This window comes from Carettochelys insculpta, chromosome 6 (genome assembly GCF_033958435.1).
Source record: "Carettochelys insculpta isolate YL-2023 chromosome 6, ASM3395843v1, whole genome shotgun sequence".
In the NCBI taxonomy this organism is placed as follows: domain Eukaryota; kingdom Metazoa; phylum Chordata; order Testudines; family Carettochelyidae; genus Carettochelys; species Carettochelys insculpta.
The window spans coordinates 101,669,840-101,687,660 of record NC_134142.1 but is presented as its reverse complement, the minus strand read 5'-3'; the positions used below and the strand labels follow the sequence as shown (position 1 = coordinate 101,687,660).

Sequence of the window (17,821 nt, the reverse complement as noted above, 5' to 3'; positions counted from 1 at the left end):
TTAGAGCAAGGCTTCTCAGCCTTTCCAGCCCGCTGTACCCCTCGCAGACATCGGATTTATTGTGCAAGCTTTTAATTCATCTCCCGTAAAAGCACTTGCTTCCAAAAGCAGGCATAAAACTGCAACAGCCCCACAGCACATTGTTCCTGCAAACCAGTTCCCTCTCGAATGCTCAGAAAATAATTATAAAATAAGTAATCGGGGATGTACCTATTTGACTTACACCTCGACCCCTGGCCTGCAGAGCAGTACAAACAAGCCAGTGTCTGTAGGGCATTTTAGCATGTACTGAGCGGAGTAGCGGAGACACCCAGCAAAGCTCGGGACCTGATCCACTCGCCACAGGAGCGCTTGTTGTTCTTTTGAGTCACGCTGTTTGCACAGCCATAGATGAGCCGCAGGGCCGCCTGGGAGACCTGTGCAGCCCCCTGGCACAGACACCCCGTTGAGACCCGCTGACTGCCAGCCCGCCTGCATGTCACGAAGGACTGGTGCAGTTCCCGGGACCTTCCCCCAGCCGCGGGGAAAACAAGCTCGGGGTTGCCTTTGGGACCTATGACAAGAGGCCGGGCGGGTGTGGAGGCTCCCGTGCGCCTTACGCTGCGGGAGAGCAGCTCCCTCCAGCGGCAGCGACGGGTGCATGGCCCCTGAGCTGGGACATAGCAGGGCCGCCCCGCACGGGGAACAGGCACCAGCTGAGGCGGGCGGGACGCCAGCAGCCGGCGTGGAGGCGGGCGCCGCTGGGCGCACGCGCATTGTGACGCAGGGGCCGCGTTCAACCCGCGCGCGCGGCCGGCTTAGGGCGCGGCGTTCTCGCGCGCAGTCCGTGGCAGCTCCCTGTGCTGCACGGAGACACGGTGAGTGTCGCTGCTGGGCGGCCCCCTGGGCACGAGCCCCAGGGGAGCCTCCCAGGCCGGCCTGTCCGGGGTTGTTGGCGGCCTGGTAAGGCCCGTGCTCTGCCCCACTGAGTCTACAGCATGCGCAGCCCAAGGGGAGTCCCACCCGCGCCCTCCAAGCCATCTGGGGGACGGGGGCGCTGTTCTGATGAGTCTGCCTGTGTCTCTCCAGCCCAGGGCGCGAGGAATGGCGAGCGGCCGGCCAGCGAGGCTGACCTGTGGCATCGCTCAGGGCACGGCGGGGCTGGCTCAGGAGGTGCTGGAGCGGGCAAAGCGGCGGAAAGTCGGCTGGCCAGAGCCTGTGGTCAGTGTCTGGAAACAGCAGCTCTTGCTTTTACTAACACACCGCTAGGAACACTCAGTGCGGCTTTCCCTGGCGCGTCAGGACGACTCCAGGAGTAGTTAATCCACTGCCACTTTCAGGCATGGACAGCTATGTAAGTTGGAGGTTGTGGCCTCTTTTGATTTACACAGGGCAGTTACAGATTTGGGGATGCTCCCCCTCCCGCCTGCTTGCCGAATCTAACAAATCCAGACTTTATGGAGCCTCAGATTCTCCTTTCCCACTCTATTGTGTGAAGTCTGTCACTGCACTGATGCTGTTGCTTATAATAATGCTGTAACATAATGTCACAGTGCAAACCTAGCATCATGCTTTTGGCCACCTTCCACAGCCAACTTATAACGTATACTTTCACTAGTGCCCATCCCTCTTGTGCCTGCTACTCTGCTTGAGAATTTCAGGCCATTATCCTTCCTTAGGCTAGAGTGGAGAAGGGGGATGGAGTTGCAGGTCAGAAGAAGCTGGGAGAGCCCCACATGGCTTGGCAGGCAGCTCTTGCAAAATCTAGAGCTACCCTGAGTTCAATAGATGCCCCAATAAGCAGATCCCCCTCAGACCCACTGACAGAGTGGGTCAAAAGGGGCAGTTGCCCCAGTGGCAGCCAGAGTTATGGGCCCCTTTGAAGTGCTGCACTGCTTCATGTGGCTGTGGGGGAGGGGCCGTGCTGCAGTCCAGGTGGTACTAAGGGTGACTGCCCTTGGCCTCCCCTTCCCTTATGGGGCTCTGAGCCAAGCCCTGCTCCCACTTTCCTCCAGGGCCGGCAGTGGCTGTCAGCCCCACTCATCCCTTATGTTTTCACATCTGTACATTAGCATTGTTGCTTAATATAGTTCTGCAGCTTTTCTGTGTTGAGTACATAAGTTTAATGTATAAAATCATTTGACATGTACAATCGCCCCTCTATCTCCAAAGCAATTTGGGGATCTAAAATGTGCAGTTATTGTATATGACAGTGTAACACTCCTGGCTATATTAAGTTTTACTGTGTAAGGCAATTTTGAAAATAAAGTGAGCAGCTGAGCCTCTATTGAGGAAAAAGGCCCGCTGTTTAATGTATATTCTAATAACGCTAAGCTGTAATTAATTGCACCAGTTGAATTATGGTACCATAACCCATAAGAATAAATATTTTAAGGAGCCAGTGTATGTTAACTATATCTAGGCTTTTCAAAAGCACCTAAATGACTAAAGAGCACAAGTTTCTCTAAATCTCAGCCTGTGTTCCTTTGCTTGCTTAGCACACGAATTGTTTGTCTCCATCACCATAAAGTCCCTCCAGAGTAATTAATGCAGGCTAACTTGACTGCAGTGCAATAATGTTTTAAGTAGCCATATCCCAGCCTTACACAATGGTGTTAGTGCCCTAAAAATCCCCCTGAAATTTCAGTTGTGTAAAATAGTGTTCTGTTCAGACCTGAAAATGTGTGCTGTTCAATATCTGTCACATTTACGTGTGCAGACAACTGCATTTTAGTGATAGATTGATGACACTATAGTACAGTAATTTATACTGCAGCTTAACAACTATGGTTTTAATTTTTTTATGAAAAATACTTTAAACAATGCCCTCAGACTGATGCTTCGATACTTTCTAGGTGATGGTTGCGGTTAATGTTTTAGTACTAGAGAATTGCATAACATTATGGATAGGTAAGGAGACCCAGCCCTTCCCAGAATAACTTAAATACTTTCTTGAGATACATCTCCAGAAACTTAAATTGTAACAGAAGTGGTAAGTTCTCTGTTGGTGCAGGGGGTGATCACTGGCAACTGAAACTAATTCAACACAGTCACAATAACTCTTTTCAGTATATTCTCCATAGTATCCACCAAAATGAAGACAATGGCTCCATCTGTCCTTTCTCCCAATTGTTCGCAGTTTCTGTCCCACGAAAGCTCATCACCTAATAAATTATTTTGTTAACCTTTAAAGTGCTACTGGAGTGCTTTTTTGTTTTCTCTCAAGTTATTAGACATAACTTTATTGTTAACCTCATGTAGAGACAAAGAGTCCTTGAGGGAGAAGATGCCAGTACTTAATCTACCAAAGAATAAAATAGTATAAGAAGTGGTAGTCCATGCTGTCTTATTCTTAAACTAAAAACAGAATTAATTGTAACAATTTGATTAAAAAGTGAGACATGGCAACCATCTTTATAGGACCTGTTATCCCTAATGATGTTAGGGTCAGACCGGTTGCTTGGAGAAAAAAAAGCTGAAAGAAGGGGTGACTGTGGAGTTAAATCAGGCAGCAGCATAAGTTGCAGAATCCATATAAGATAGAGGCTTGAAAATCAGTGAAGTCTGACATCCTGAAAGAGCACTGCCCAAAGTCAAGACACTGCTAACCTTGAGCACTGAAGTGGGAGGGATAGCTGTGTGGTGCAAGCTCAGTCCTTCAGAGGGCCATTAAGGGATCTGGGGTAAACAGGTTTAAAAATAAAAAAACAGCACCACCACCTGTCAGGAATGGTGATAGGTCCTGCTGTGAGAGCAGGGGATGGGACTCAATGACCTTTGAAGGCCGCTTCCAGTTTTATGAAATAGAAGTATTTCAGTATTAAAGGTGACCTGTTCAAATATGGTAGACCCTTTGAAACTGAGGGCACTGAATTGAATTGAATGTAATAAAAAAGATTTTGAGGGAGATGTAAGATGAAGGATGGAAAATGCCAGTGACTATAAACTAATTCATATGAAACTCAGTTTCAAAGATATGGTATCGAAGGCTGGTCTACGATTAAAACTTAACGCTGGCATAGATGGTTTTCTCAGGGATCTGAAAAATCCACAACCTGACAGACACAGCAGTGCCAACCCCCCTGGGTGTACATGGAAGTATTCCATCAGCTGATCTTTCCATCAATTATAGAAGGTAGCCTCTCTTAGAGGGCTGAATTAACTACAGGTAGGGGACACCCCTCCCATTGTTGTAGTGAGCATCTACACTGAATTTTACTACAGGTGTACCACATCAGTGTTATAATGATTGACTGTATCCTGTGTCCCAGAAGGGCCTATCATGTGAACATGCAAGACTTACACACGTACAGTGTTTATACTTTCATTAGCAGTAACACGAGAACAATTCAATATCCCTTAGTACCATAAGTTTGGTTACTTTTACATTTGTTTTTAAAAGTCAGCATGATATCTTCAAGGCTGCTTAACAAGTAAATTAGTATCTAATTCAGTGCTTTTAGAAAGACTGCAGTCAGATAATTGTTCATAGTGTGTGGCAGTGGGCTGACTGCATGTAATTGTACAGTAAAGATCTTCGTTGCCTCTGATGTGTTTTACAAAGAGTAGAATGTTGCATAACTTTAATTGGCTACATATCGCACAGTAATAGGCTACAGGTGATTCAGTTTCACCATGGAGAGAACCATCAGAACTAATCATGATTTTGTTGTTTAAGCTGCTAGCAACATTGCAGCAATGTCCAATGGGGCTGGCTTTTGTGCATTAAAAGCAAACATAGCATAAGCTGTAGAGGTGCCTCAGTTGGTTTTTGCTTTGAAACAAATACCACTACATAATGACTTATAACAATCTGTTTAATCACAGGAAGAAGATTCTGAACGTCTCAATGCAGCATTTGCTTCAGTGGTAGAGTTCATGGGTCAAACTACAAAGGAGTGTGAGGTAAATTGTATGTTGGGAGGAAATATCCATGTTGTGCCTGTTATTGGCTCAGTTCCTCTGCTGTTAGGAAAACTATTAATGAATTAAAGATTTAGAGCAACATCTCAAGTGGATCAATAAGAGCTTTGGCCGTGGCTTCTGGGGCTTGTCTAAAATGAGAAATCTAGGGCTTTTTCTACAGTGAGGGTGAATAGCTGTGTGAGAGCAAGTTTAGACCGATCAGCATTTTTACTACCTCTGGTAAACCTGCTTTGAGTTGGGACAGAGAGATAGCTGTGTCAGTCTGTATTCTATCAAAACAAAAAAGCAGTCATGTAGCACTTTAAAGACTAACAAAATAGTTTATTAGGTGTTGAGTTTTCGTGGGGCAGACCCACTTCTTCTCTCAGTTGGGTTAGACACTGTGCTAGTATATGCACCATCACATGGCCTGCGCTAGCATTCCCACAGTTATTAGCATCAGTGAATTGAAATAGTCACAGCCCCCAGTGACTGCCCATTTCTTCCTCTCAGCTGGAAGAAAGGTTTGATTATAGAGGAGTGACATGATGGGCAGTAAGAGAAGCATCAAATGAAGGGGCTAGCCATTGCATATATCTTACCTGTTCTACGTAAATGGCTCTTGTTAGCTTTCTACCATTTTAACATGCCATATTTCTGTATGCATAACTGCTTGAAGTGGTGGTATGCATTCACCCCACTAAAGTATTTCAAAGCATTTTGTAAATGTTAGTCAGCCATCGCCCAAGAGAGAAAGTTCTCCCTGTATTACAAAAGAGGAAACTAGTTAAGGCTGTATATCTGGCTGCATCTCAGTGGAATCAGGAATCAGTAGCAGATCTGCAATGGGACTTTGAGTCATAGGCTGCCAACCTTATTCTCAGTCCACTAGTCCATGCTGTCCTACATAATCTCAGAGATCATAATTTTAGCAGGGGGGAATTCTCAACCATAAATTCTAGGATAAGATTCTCAGTGTGTAATTGTAATTGAAAATCAGTGGAACTGGGGTTCCTAAGTGATTATTTCACTTTTGAAAATGAGGCTCAGATAGCTAAGTCATTGAAGCACATTTGGATCATCCAATATTTCTCTTCCATACTTTACTGCAGAGGGAGCCATCCTGACTTTAATAGATGCAATGATATGTGACATGTTATCCATTGTCAGTGTAGCTCTTCTGTTTTCATGTAATTGTGGGCATACGTACAATATAAACAAAACATAGATTAACTAATAGCCAGCTGTAAACTACTTCCATTTGTAGCCTCAACAAGTAAACAAGATAGTAGAATTGGAAACAAGTGTCTGCAGGCCTAATGTCTGTTATGGTCTATCAGACTGAGGAAATAAGTAAAATGGGACTTTCTACTTTTGCCCTCTAAGAACCCAAAAGAGCACATCTACATACATTTAATGTGGTTTTTTCAGTGGGGACAGCAGAGGGCAGCAAGTCATTCTCTAGTACAGTACTATAATTTGTTGGAAGGGGTTGTTTTCAAGTCCCTAAGTGCTTCAGGGTATACTCCTCTTCGTAATATGGGAACAGATCAGGTTATTTAATTCAAAAGGTCAGCAACAGTGCATTTCTACTCCTGAGTTTTAACTGTAAAAGTTGGGGCTTAAGTGCAGTTGAGGTTTCAGTGTGTAATTTTCTTTACTTTAATTGTCTTCTAGAAATATTATAGCTGTGTGCCAGCAAGTAGGTGCCAAGAGAATGAATTTAAACACATCTGCAGATATCACGGCAGACAAGCAGCTGAAATGCTACAGACATTAGAGCCGAAGGTAAGTGTAGTGCTCATGTTTAATTTCATTCTTTTCCTCATGTTCTCAGAGATCATCCCCTGTATCTCCCCCACCTCCAGACTCTGTTTCAAGTGTTCAGATACTACAGTGGTGAGTGCGAGTCTAAGAATCTAGAGAAATACAACCTTTCCCTGTAGCTGAGGAGATGGGAGGAGACACAGGCAGTATGATGCCCAGTGCCTGCTAGTAAAAGGAAGGAGTTACTCCTTGAAGTGCTCCCTTTCAGTGGCTGAGTGTGTTGTATTCCCAATCCTTGCATAGGAAAGGAGCAGGTCTCCAAAGGCAGATATTTGCATGGCCATGTGACACATGGGTATGGCACACAGCAGTTTAACACTTTCAACTTCCAAGGCACTTTCACTCTGTCTTCATATTACAACAGTCCCGATAGCAATTCTAATAACAATAATAAAACAGTGACACAGGATTTACTAGGTATTTTGACTGAAGGAGGGTAATTGAATGGGACAGCTTCCCCAGGAAGGAGCACAGCTACCCAAGTTAGACTGTCAAGAGGAAGAAAAGTTTAAAAATTTTGAATAAAGGCTCTAATTCAAACTGAGTGTTCTTAGAACTTCCATTTCTGAGTGCTATTAATAAACATCTTTCATCTAAAACTTGTCAAAAATCTCTCTCCTGGCTTTTTCCTGTTTACTACTTTTTTGTATTTTTAACACTAACCTTTCCTGCAATTTTTATTTTATATATATATAAAAATTAAAAATAGGGGGTTTTTTTGTTTGTTTTTGTTTTTTCCTACCATGGGTACTTGCCACACACTCAACAATATGTCATGATGTAAAGGTACATTGAACAGTAGAACCAACATTATTGAGTGATGCAAAACTGGCTTAATTTACCACCTTACCACAGCAGATTGAGGGTCATACTTTGGAGAACTGTATTAAAATAATCAATGAGAACTCATTGTAAGGATTAAAGTGATCTGAGTTTTTCTCAACATCCCGTTTTAATGTTTTAGGTGCTATATGTATTTGAGTAAATTGTTTTAAAACCTTCTGCACTTTGACACAAAGTTAATCAACCTTTTGTCATGCCCTCCCTTATTGGAATGGCAAGTATTTGCTCCTTAGAAGGAGTCCACCATTAGGTCCATTTTAGACCAAAATACAGGTTTAGCCAAATTTAGATTTTGCAAAACTTACGAGTAATGCTTCTATGACTTTTTTTTTTTTTAAAATCCAATTGTATTAAAATTCCCCTGTTATCTTTCTGGCTCGCTGTAACAAGATACTTATTTGGAAGAGTGTGCTTCAGGGCATAAGCTAACAACTCACTGATGATGAAAGAACTCCCAATGTGGGTTACTAAACAGAATTCAGAATGGGCAAGTTCTGGAAGTCAAGGAGTAAGGAACAGCTTTCCTCTTTTTCAGAAAAATGAAACCTCTCCAATGTCAAGTGCAACTGAAACCCTGAAACAACATGTAAGTATTTGGAATTATGTAATCTAATCAATGAATGAAAATTCTGCATCATATTCTAGTTCATATTCTGTTTATAGTCAAGTGAAAAAACATAAGGTCAATGCAAAAAAGATTGTCCTGTTACCTGCTCTCATATATGATGAAATGCATGTGTGCAAAATCTACCAGCACTGTATGTAGGGTGAGAGTGCTTGAACACACCTTCACAAGTGTTTGTGCACTCTCAAAAATGGAAGCCAGGTTGTGAAATTTTGGCACATGCCTATTGAAGGTGACCCAGGTCTGGATTTTGGATGGGTGTGAAATTTGAGAAGAGTAGTGAGTGGATGATTAAATCATTTAAGCATTCTCTAACTTACACCAGCAGTAACAACCCAGCAGTCATTCAGCCCCCCACCTTGGGGTACTTCTGACACCTTTCCTGTACTGCAGCAAAGCCAGGCAGTGGTAACTGAGTCAGCTGTGCTGCCTGAGAGGTGTAAAGAGACCATACTGCAGCCAAGGATCTGGCCTAGAAAATTCTACTGTGGGAGGAGGTCAGGTGGTGTCTCATAATTCTCTTTAAAGAGGTTAACCACTGCGAATGCTATCTGCTGCAACCATGAAGCATTAATGTTGGTTTTGAGCAATCATTGCACTGTGTTGGTGAAGAGGTATAATTCTAATGCAATAGGCTTAGTGGGAAGGGAAAAAAATTTACATTTCTAAAAAGCTAATTTGCTGAAGCAGTTTTAGAAATTAATTTCTATGGCTTCTGGGCCACAAATTGTGAAATATGGAATCTTTATCAAAACCCCAAACTAGTTTTTTCTACTAAATTTGTGTTATTAGCCATATTAAATTGTTTATTTAATAACCTTATTTCTCAATGTTACTAAGGATAGCTAGTTAACCTGTCATTTCTGTCTATGTATTTAAAAAACAAAAGGATTTGAATGGCAGGTTTTTTACAATCACAACTTGCTACTTTATAATGTTCATATTGAACTGAATTTTTGCTAGCACTAATGTCAGTCCTGCCCGTATTTTGTGAACTGTTAACATATTGAAATGTAACTACATAAACAAAAAAAAAAATCTGAGCAGTTGAGACAGCCAAAGAGTATTAATTGCCATTTATTGTCTCCATTAAGGCCAGAAAGGCTTCCAAAGATCTCTACATTGAAGTTTCGCCTGGAACCTATTCTGTCACAGCAACCGCAGAGGATATGGTGAAACAGACACATGTGGTGGACATTAATGCAGGACAATGTATTGATTTAACATTCAATATGTGAATCTCAGCAATCAATGAATCTAAAGCAATACTAGGGCCTCCTTAATGAATTAATATGACAACCTATGCACATGTTTCTCTTTAGCACTTTAACAACATCCTTTCTCTGAGCCTCTTTTATTGTACTAGTTTTGTCTGTGCACTGAGTGCTATCACAGCCCTTTGTGTACATGGATATTATAAAAGTTTTTTTTATAAATATGCCTTAATTTCAATTATGTGACGTGTCACCCACAGTTTCAGGTTATTTTTAAGTGGAAGCAAATCAGTGGAATAAAGGACAAAAATTTAATCTGAGATGAGAATTTTTACTTTTTTAAAAAAAAAAAATTAAGAACCAAAGTAATGCATGTTCTATTTATAATTGTTTGAATGTAAAAAGCCCATGCATAAACAGGTGCAAATTGATGTAGCTCACTTGAAGTTCATGCCACTTTACAGCAGCTGAGGAACTGGCTTTCCGTATGCTGTGTAGAATACTGTAGTTGATAATTAGTCATACTGATATATGAATGAAGAACCTGGAATTGCCATTTAAGATAAAAAGTGCGCATAGTTGCATGTTAAAAAAATTAACTGCTGTTGTTGCTATATAGATGGAAGTTTTACCAATACTGTTAATTTTCACTTCTATTAAGCTAAACCCCACTTGAACAAAAATCTTGCTTAATTCCCCCATAAGTTCATTATCTCTTAGGCCTTGATTCAGCAAGGCACTTCAATGTGTGCCCATTTTAAGAACGTGAATAATCCTACCGAAGTCAGTGGGATCTCTCATGAACGTATGTAACTTGATGAATGATGCCCTACGAATAAAAGGGGTGTTATTTTATGCATATGCAAATTTTTACTTAGCTTATTCTAATGAGGTGGTGGTTGGTTGTATTTCAGGGAAGCTTTAAGTATAGTAACAATAGCAGCTTAGGATTCTAGATAAATATTAATTATTGGTGTTTCTGTAGCAACTCTTTTGTTGTGTCCTGTCTGGTTATTGTCCCTTCTGTTTTTCATCTTGACAAATCTTTTCTGCCATTAACTTGTAGTGTGTCTCTATTCTTCTCCTTCTGGCTTCCTACAAGAGATAAACCATCATGCTGAAATGCCTGTCACATGCTATTTGAAGCCGTGAAAACAAATGGGAGGTTTATTAAAGCCTTGCTCTCTCACTTGCAATTGTTCAAGTTTTCAGTATTATTACTATTTTTCCACTCTCCCACAGACAATTGGTTTCCTGTCCATCACAGTGGGAACTTAATATGGAAAGACACTTTCCCCCGTACAGGAGAGTGAAGGTGCTTAGATTTGCTATAGATGTAAATGGGGGTATTTCCGTTGTTTAAGGTGGTGCTATTATCCACAAAGCTATTCTGGCTACATACGGATTGTTTGGGTTTTTTTGCTTAAAGGAGAGTAGAAGGGCCTTGTAGCAGAGAACTTTTTTATGAGGGTACACTTTATTTGCTTTATAAAAATAACCTTATATTGATGAGTAGCTGACCTGAGATTTTCTCTCTTTAATTTCTTCACCTATACACTTATTAAATTCCTTCAAATCATGCCTCTCTCTGACATGTTGCAAGTGAGCTTGGCTTTGCTGTTCTTTCTGCCTGTCCTCCTCTGCCATAGTCTGCATCTTCAAGCTCGTCCTCTGCTGTGCAAGTTGCTTTGTTTTCATTGCCTGATTCTACTTTGTCTTGTTCTTTTACCTTTTGAGCTTCATTCTCAAGCTGCTTCAGCTTCCTGTTCCTGGAAAAGGCAAACCCAGCAAGTTAGGCATCTTTTGAAATATTTTGAAAATAAAAACCTTCAGATTGCATTTCAGAAGCACTCAGTGGGACTTTAACTATTCACTTCTGTAGGAGCAAAGTTAGGGCAAAGCTGACCACTTGAAAACCCACCCGGACAACAACATGACCAGCTACAGGTGCAACTGTTTCTCTTTAGTCAGTTTCTTTCTAGTCCTTACAAAGATGCTGGGACTAACCCTGCAGTCCTCCCACAAGCAAATATATTGACATCAGTAAAAGTGACACAGCAGGTAGGGGTGTGTGTTCAAGCCCTGTCTATTAGGGTATGACTTCTTATTCACTTATTCCAAAATTGCTAGAAACAGGTATCTGACATGACCTACCCATTAATGTACAATATGCCTGAAGTTTTGTACTTGTTTCAAAGGCAGCTGCAAACTGCAGTTTTATAAGGTATAAATCAGTTACAGAAGAGCACAATGTAGGCATTTATTGATAATTTAAACTAAACAGTCATTCTGCTGCAATAAGAAATATGTACAGTAATTTCAGCTATTAGTTCTTCATTAAAATTAATGTACTTGTGTGTGTAGAGCAGATTTTCCAAGATAACCCTTGTCTGTTTTGCTTCAGTCATAAGAAATAAATGCCTGTGGAAAACCATTTTGTCATTTGAAAACAGAAATCATGTAAGTTCAATGTGTACAGTGCTTTACTCCATATTCATAGGAGTCTGGTGACACCATTACAACTTGATTTTATTATGACATAAGCTTTCGTGAATTGCTTCCTGTTTCTTTTCTTTCCCTGCATGCATCTGATGAAGTGAATTGCAACTCACAAAAGCTTCTACCATAAAATTGTCTAAGGGCAACCAAACTCCTTGCTTTGTTTTTGCTGAAATAGACTAACATGGCTACATCTGAAACCTGTATTCGTAGTTCACAGAACCAAAAGAGGAAGATGCAGAGTAGCTCATACTTGACTTGTGTGATATACCTCTGGTTTGCCTGTGCAGTGCAGTACTTCTCTTCAGCCTGCTGTTCTCTTTCACATTTCCACTTCTGCTGCTGGATTTTTTCCTTCCTTTTCTGTTCCATGCAGACGTTTCTCTGGCGTTCACATTCCATTTGATTTTCTCCAAGTTTCTCTAAAGGAGGGGTGGCCTGTGTCTGGGACAAACAGTGCATGAAAACTAGGCCTTTAGTCCTCTTACTTCTGGCTTGGTTTCAGCATTTTTTTATCCTCTGGATGATCTCTAGAGCTGTATTCTCTCAAAATTGCCTGCTATTTTGAGGGGGAAAAATTCTTTCAGAATCAGATCTTCAGGACTGATTTCTAGAAAGATACTCACAAGCTTCAGACTTTGGGACAGCGCAAAATGCCCTCCCTGGAGTGCGCTTGGTGCAGAGCTGCCTAGGGAGACGTAGAAGGCAGCTGTGCTCATTGCTTAGATTATATTTCTTCTGAATTTCAAAATCATCCATTCCCAGGCTCAAGCATCCTATAAGACTTTATTTACCTTCCTAAGGCCCTAATCGAGGTCCCATGACGTCAGTGGGCACTGAATCAGTCCCTAAGGTTACACGTTCCATTGAGTCACCATCTGGTGACGTGCCAAGTTTTAGGTTTTGGGAAATTTTTTTTAGTTGTTTAAAATGGCTTTAATCCTGCCTGGCTGCATCATGAATTGGAAGCCATTCTCCCCGTAGTACTGTCATAGACTCGGAGGGGGAGCAGTTAACAAGCAACAGGGTAACTTCAGGCCCCTTTGCTTCTGCAGCTGACATCCAGAAGAAGAACACCTTGAGTTTAAAGAGCCATGTAAAATACAGTACTGTTTCATAGATTATTTACCTCCACTGATGGCTTGAAATCATGATGAATTAAGACATCTTTCACTCTGAGAGGTCTTCTTGGAGACTGTTCAATAGTTTCAAACATTGCACTCTGGTTGCTTAATGCACCAGGGTATATGTCCAAGGAGACAATTGTTCCCAAGTCTGCTTTTCCCTTTGTACTCCTGCTGTTGGGAATGCTGATCCCTGGGGACATAGATACTGTATTTAATGTGCATAATATTACTTTTACTTAAAAAAATAAAATGATAGTTATTTGGAAAGGAAAATGCAATTTAAACCAGAAAGGAACTCTTCTAGGTGCCTGACTTTTAGTTCTGGATATCGGTTACTGAAGTAGAATGATTGTGTTGATGGCACCCTGAAAAATGTAATGAGGTGAAAGGGAGATGAGAAATTTAGAACTGCACATAAGTGTGCCTGATTCTGATTCCATTTGTGTGAGATTTTCCATGGATACAGTACTGAGAGAAAGCCATACGTATGATGAAGAGGGCAAAACATAGTGCAAATTTTGCATTTCTGGAAGCTAACTAAAGGGATTTTTAACTGATGCCTGGTTTAGGCCCCAGTTAAAGTATTGTTTTGCCTTTTTAAAAAGGGGAGTGAAGGCACAAAATATGATCCTTGAATTTCAGAATTAAATCAATTTTAAATTCTAGGTAGTAGTTAAAGGATTAATGACACATTGTCAGATTTGTTTTCTGTTCTTCATGCTCCATACACACAATTTATCCACCACAGTTGAAATAAGGTAAGTTGGACTCTACAAGGAGACCTATGTCACTTCTATCAGAGATATGGGCCTGTGGTCAAGTCTCACACTGAATGATACACAATGCCAGGCTGAAAAGCGTCATAGAATGCTTTCAGTGAAGAAGTGCCTGTTGATAAGTAACCAAGGAAGAAGAAGAAGTATACCTGGATTCCTAGGATGTGGCTTAGCATGACTCCTCTTCCAATACTTCCACTCAGGTCTTGCAGCATCTTTCAGTATGGGCTTTTTGAAAAAGCTGTAATTGGTATTAACAGCACTATCCACCACTGTGCTCTTACTTAAGCATGTCTCCTCCTCACTTTCTAAACTGGAAGAAGAGGAGGAGGAGGAGGAGGAAGTAGCAGCAGCAGGAGCTACTGGTTCCTTTTCCTTTGGACTTTCCAATTCTAGAAGTTGTGCAGTGGGTTTGTTATATGACTCTTGCTGTTGAGTACCTCCTTGAGGGAGCCAAGATGTGGATAGTAGAGGCCACCAGCCATTGAATTTGGGATGGAAACAGCAGATGCATCCCACACATACTGGTGAACAGCATACACAGTGGCAGAGATCATAGAAATGGGGGCAGGTTAACGGGCATGGCCATGTACACCCATACTTATTTAGCCCATCTAAGGCACATGAAAGGTTGGGGGCTGTGAGAGGTCTGCAATGACAAGTGTAAGAGCTACTGGTGCTGGGGGAACTCCCAGTCTTCAGTCTGCTGGTGAAGGGCATGTGAATCATCTCTACTATCCTTTCCCATGTGTTTGGTGGAATCCATAAGGCCACACCTAGGGGTACTTTCACTCTCTTGCCATTCCAGAAATAAACCATGATTTCTTCATTTTCTGAGGCTATTGGTAAGAAAAGGTAAGATACTGTTAGATAGTACGGCTCTGGTTAGGAAATATTTGTGTTTTTGAACAGTCTCAACCATTTAATACTGCTCTCTGACAAAAGTAGAAAATGTGTAAAACCCTCATCTTGTAATACTTCTTCCTTATATACTGTAGGATATGTGGGTAGCTACTGAATTTGGCATTTGTTATCACAGACCTAGCAGCAGTTTTCAGCAAATCTCTCCACATGAAACAGACACAAACAGTAACTGGATAACTTTTGTTTCTGCAATGATAATCCAGTCACATTTTACCTTTATTTTGACAAGCAAACAGGGCCGAATTTTGAAACTCAGATAATATTAAGCTGTCTAAATTCCCCATTTTAGTGCTCAGATCAGCACTTGGCTGTACAAATAACCCAGTCCCAATCTGAGCATCCCAATATGCTGCACTGAAAAAAATCAGGCTCAGGAATAGAACACCTTATCCTTTCCCTCCCACTATGCCCTTGTTTCAATAGGAAGTTACACTGAAAAAGTGCTTTAAAAAAAAAGCATAATTCATAGCAAATGTGCAAAATTAAAGTAAGTTTACTTAGAAGGTAAATCAATCTAGAAGTAAACTTGCAAACTCAAGGTATTGCAAAGGAGCATGCTGTAGGAATCCGTTATTGGTTTCCTTTATGTCCCTTGCAGGCTGCCTAATTTTTAAAATAAAAGAATTGCAAAGTGTATTGATGTTTCTGCTGCAGTAATGATACCAAAAATAGCATCATTCTTACCATGTGAGGGGATCCCTTGTTTCAAGACCTAGAAGAATGGTTCCAGGGCCATATCTGACCAGGTCAGGTTCCCAGGGTGCCAGCACTTTGTCTCCAGGAAGTAAAGCATGCTTCATTCCATTGACATATTCAAGGATGTCATGCCTGGGTGTTTTTTGTACACATACTTTGTATTTGTCACCCCAAGCAGGTGGTTTGTCAAATTCTACCAGGAAAGTTCCCCTCTGGCCCTACTTATCAGGAGCAAAAACAGAATTATGAGGAAGATTACCATGTAATACATAATATAAGACCTTGTAATGCAGTCAGGAGTTCTTTCCACAGCAGCTTATACTGGTTTCAACTGCAGGACGGCACAAATGGTGACATTAAGCAGCACATACTGCATTAGTCTGTTTCCTAGACAGCCAGAAAGAACTACAGGGGGCAATTCATGTTCAGCAGTCACAGTAAAATAAGTGCTGTATCCACTACTACTAAGTCCATATTTTTCTCCACTGCAAAAGACACTACAGGCTTGAAATTATGTTCTCAGCTGTAATTAATCTGGTGCTGTTCATTTCACAAGCTTCCCTGTAGGCAGATGGTAACAAAGTCCCAAACGCAGTTGAAACCTGTTCTCTATTCACTCATGAATCCTTTATTAATTAGGAGGTAACAGGTATTTTACCTTTAAAAAAAAAACAGTAAATTTTGCATCAGCAAATTTAGCAAGCCACTCCCCTGCTCTTCAAAAAGAAAAGGCCCTTTTTCCTTGCAGGTTTTAAGTGCTAACCACCTAATAAATTAAAGCATACACTAGTGTCTATGAAAAGACATGCTGTGCCTTGGATTGCAGGAGACCAAAGCCATAAGTGTATACATAACACGCTAACAGTTTTCCAGCCATATGGATGTTTATCTGTTTATTCACAGGAGTAGGGGAGGCATTATCCATAACACCACAAAATACATGTACCTATGGCTCAATGCCCAGCATAACTGGCACAGAGACAAAAAGCATGTCCCTGCAAGGTCCTGTTAGCCATGCCTCACTGCTGGAGCCAAAGCTCCTTGCAGGATGGGTCCAACTAGGACAAAATAAAGTTCCAAAAAACCCTCTAAGTGCTGGTGGAAGAACGGCAAGCCAAAGTGCTACACTAGCCTGGTAACCCAACAGGAGCTTCTCTGCAGAGATCATTTGGGTAGTCCCTATCTCACAAGCAGCTGCTTTGGTGTCTGAATAATGGGCATGTCCCAACTTTCCACAAACCAACAATCCCATACGCAGATTAGAACAGTGGTCAGATGGTCCAGAAAAAAACCACCCAAGGAGGCACAGAAGCTAGTAAATGGCAGCTTTAGAGGCTGCACAGAGGTGTCATCTCAGCCCATACTTTTGTATCCCAATCAGACTGATACAGTATGCCATTCAGAGATATGGCAGGATGGGCTGGATCACTGGGTAGCTTTTGTTACCCCAGTGATAATCCAATGCCACTACCTGTATTTTGATAAGCAAACAGGGCTGAATTGTGAAACAAGGGGGCAATATTAAGCCGTCTAAATTCCCTATTTTGGTGCTCTGATCAGCACTTGGATATACAAATAACCCAGTGCCAATCTGAGCATCCCCCAGAGGCACCATCTCCTTAACACTGCCCAATTGGAAAATGAGGCTTTTCTGTACATCGGATCTTAGGAATGGAACACATTTTGGCCCTTATGGATGGTTTTTAATCCACTGGAGCTGAATAATCACAAATGCAGATTCGCGGTTTGGGACTTGCTTCCTGACTTCATGCGACAGCCAACATCGGAACCAGTACAGAAATTGTGAATGGCACGCACATCCCATTGCATGATAGATCAGCCTCTGCACACACTCAGCTCAGTTCTGTCCACAGCAGGGATTCAAGTGGTGGCTGGGTTCTAGTGGGAAGGGCAGCCATTCTGCAAGCCCAGTGAATTTCACCCTTTGTGAATCTCTTCTGGAGGGACTCCACTGTGTGAGCCATGTGACTTCACCAAACAGATTTCATGGTCATGGGGGGTCACACAGTACATAAGGAGTATATATACTTTACAGTATATACAATACACAAGATAAGCAAGCCATTAATCACTTGCCTCTATCTCCTGCTTTATTGTACCAAGATAATAAAACCCATCAGGTTCTTTTCTTGCTAGAACAGGAACATTAACAAAGTCCATTGATTTTTGCCACTCCTTCAGCCTTTTACATGCTGTGTCATGGAAATGACAGCAGCCGATCCATGAGCACCTTGAATAGAATGAAACGAGTTAATGGTGAGAATGAAGAGGTTCCCAAAGCCAAGCAAAGACAATCTACTGTATTAATTTTCATGGGGCTGCTGGCAGACCTGTTTGGTTCCACTCCCATCATGCAAAGCAGGCAGAAGGACCCAGCTGAGGATT

The 17,821-nt window shown here is 41.7% G+C and overlaps 2 protein-coding genes across 4 annotated transcripts; one reads left to right on the top strand and one right to left on the bottom strand.

Annotated features, from left to right (window-relative positions):
* Positions 1-720: 720 nt before the first annotated feature.
* Positions 721-10,952, top strand: AKIP1 (A-kinase interacting protein 1). Of its 3 annotated transcripts, XM_074999025.1 has the most exons (6): positions 721-857; positions 1,069-1,200; positions 4,807-4,884; positions 6,562-6,672; positions 8,090-8,140; positions 9,274-10,950. In XM_074999025.1, exons 2-6 carry the CDS (start codon positions 1,084-1,086, stop codon positions 9,415-9,417), a joined length of 501 nt encoding a protein of 166 aa, XP_074855126.1. In that variant the 5' UTR covers positions 721-857; positions 1,069-1,083; the 3' UTR covers positions 9,418-10,950. The 3 variants fall into 3 exon arrangements, with proteins under 3 accessions (XP_074855126.1, XP_074855127.1, XP_074855125.1); XM_074999024.1 differs by lacking the exon at positions 721-857 and having other exon boundaries at positions 887-1,200; XM_074999026.1 differs by lacking the exons at positions 721-857; positions 4,807-4,884 and having other exon boundaries at positions 886-1,200; positions 9,274-10,952.
* A 17-nt stretch (positions 10,953-10,969) lies between these two features.
* Positions 10,970-15,537, bottom strand: C6H11orf16 (chromosome 6 C11orf16 homolog). Its single transcript, XM_074999023.1, has 5 exons — positions 15,404-15,537; positions 13,945-14,634; positions 13,022-13,209; positions 12,164-12,336; positions 10,970-11,162 (listed from the first exon to the last, which is right to left on the bottom strand). Exons 2-5 carry the CDS (start codon positions 14,612-14,614, stop codon positions 10,970-10,972), a joined length of 1,224 nt encoding a protein of 407 aa, XP_074855124.1. The 5' UTR covers positions 14,615-14,634; positions 15,404-15,537.
* Between the last annotated feature and the right edge of the window lie 2,284 nt (positions 15,538-17,821).

Bases quoted from the DNA above. Each gene is read 5' to 3' on its own strand.
- C6H11orf16 (XM_074999023.1), bottom strand. From the start codon at position 14,614: ATGGTTTATTTCTGGAATGGCAAGAGAGTGAAAGTACCCCTAGGTGTG. The intron at 13,210-13,944 runs GTATACTTCTTC...CTATGTCCCCAG, and splicing joins GCCACATCCTAGGAATCCAG to GGATCAGCATTCCCAACAGC. The intron at 11,163-12,163 runs GTATATCACACA...TGCCTTTTCCAG, and splicing joins ACTGCACAGGCAAACCAGAG to GAACAGGAAGCTGAAGCAGC.
- AKIP1 (XM_074999024.1), top strand. From the start codon at position 1,045: ATGAGTCTGCCTGTGTCTCTCCAGCCCAGGGCGCGAGGAATGGCGAGC. The intron at 1,201-4,806 runs GTCAGTGTCTGG...GTTTAATCACAG, and splicing joins TCGGCTGGCCAGAGCCTGTG to GAAGAAGATTCTGAACGTCT. The intron at 8,141-9,273 runs GTAAGTATTTGG...GTCTCCATTAAG, and splicing joins CTGAAACCCTGAAACAACAT to GCCAGAAAGGCTTCCAAAGA.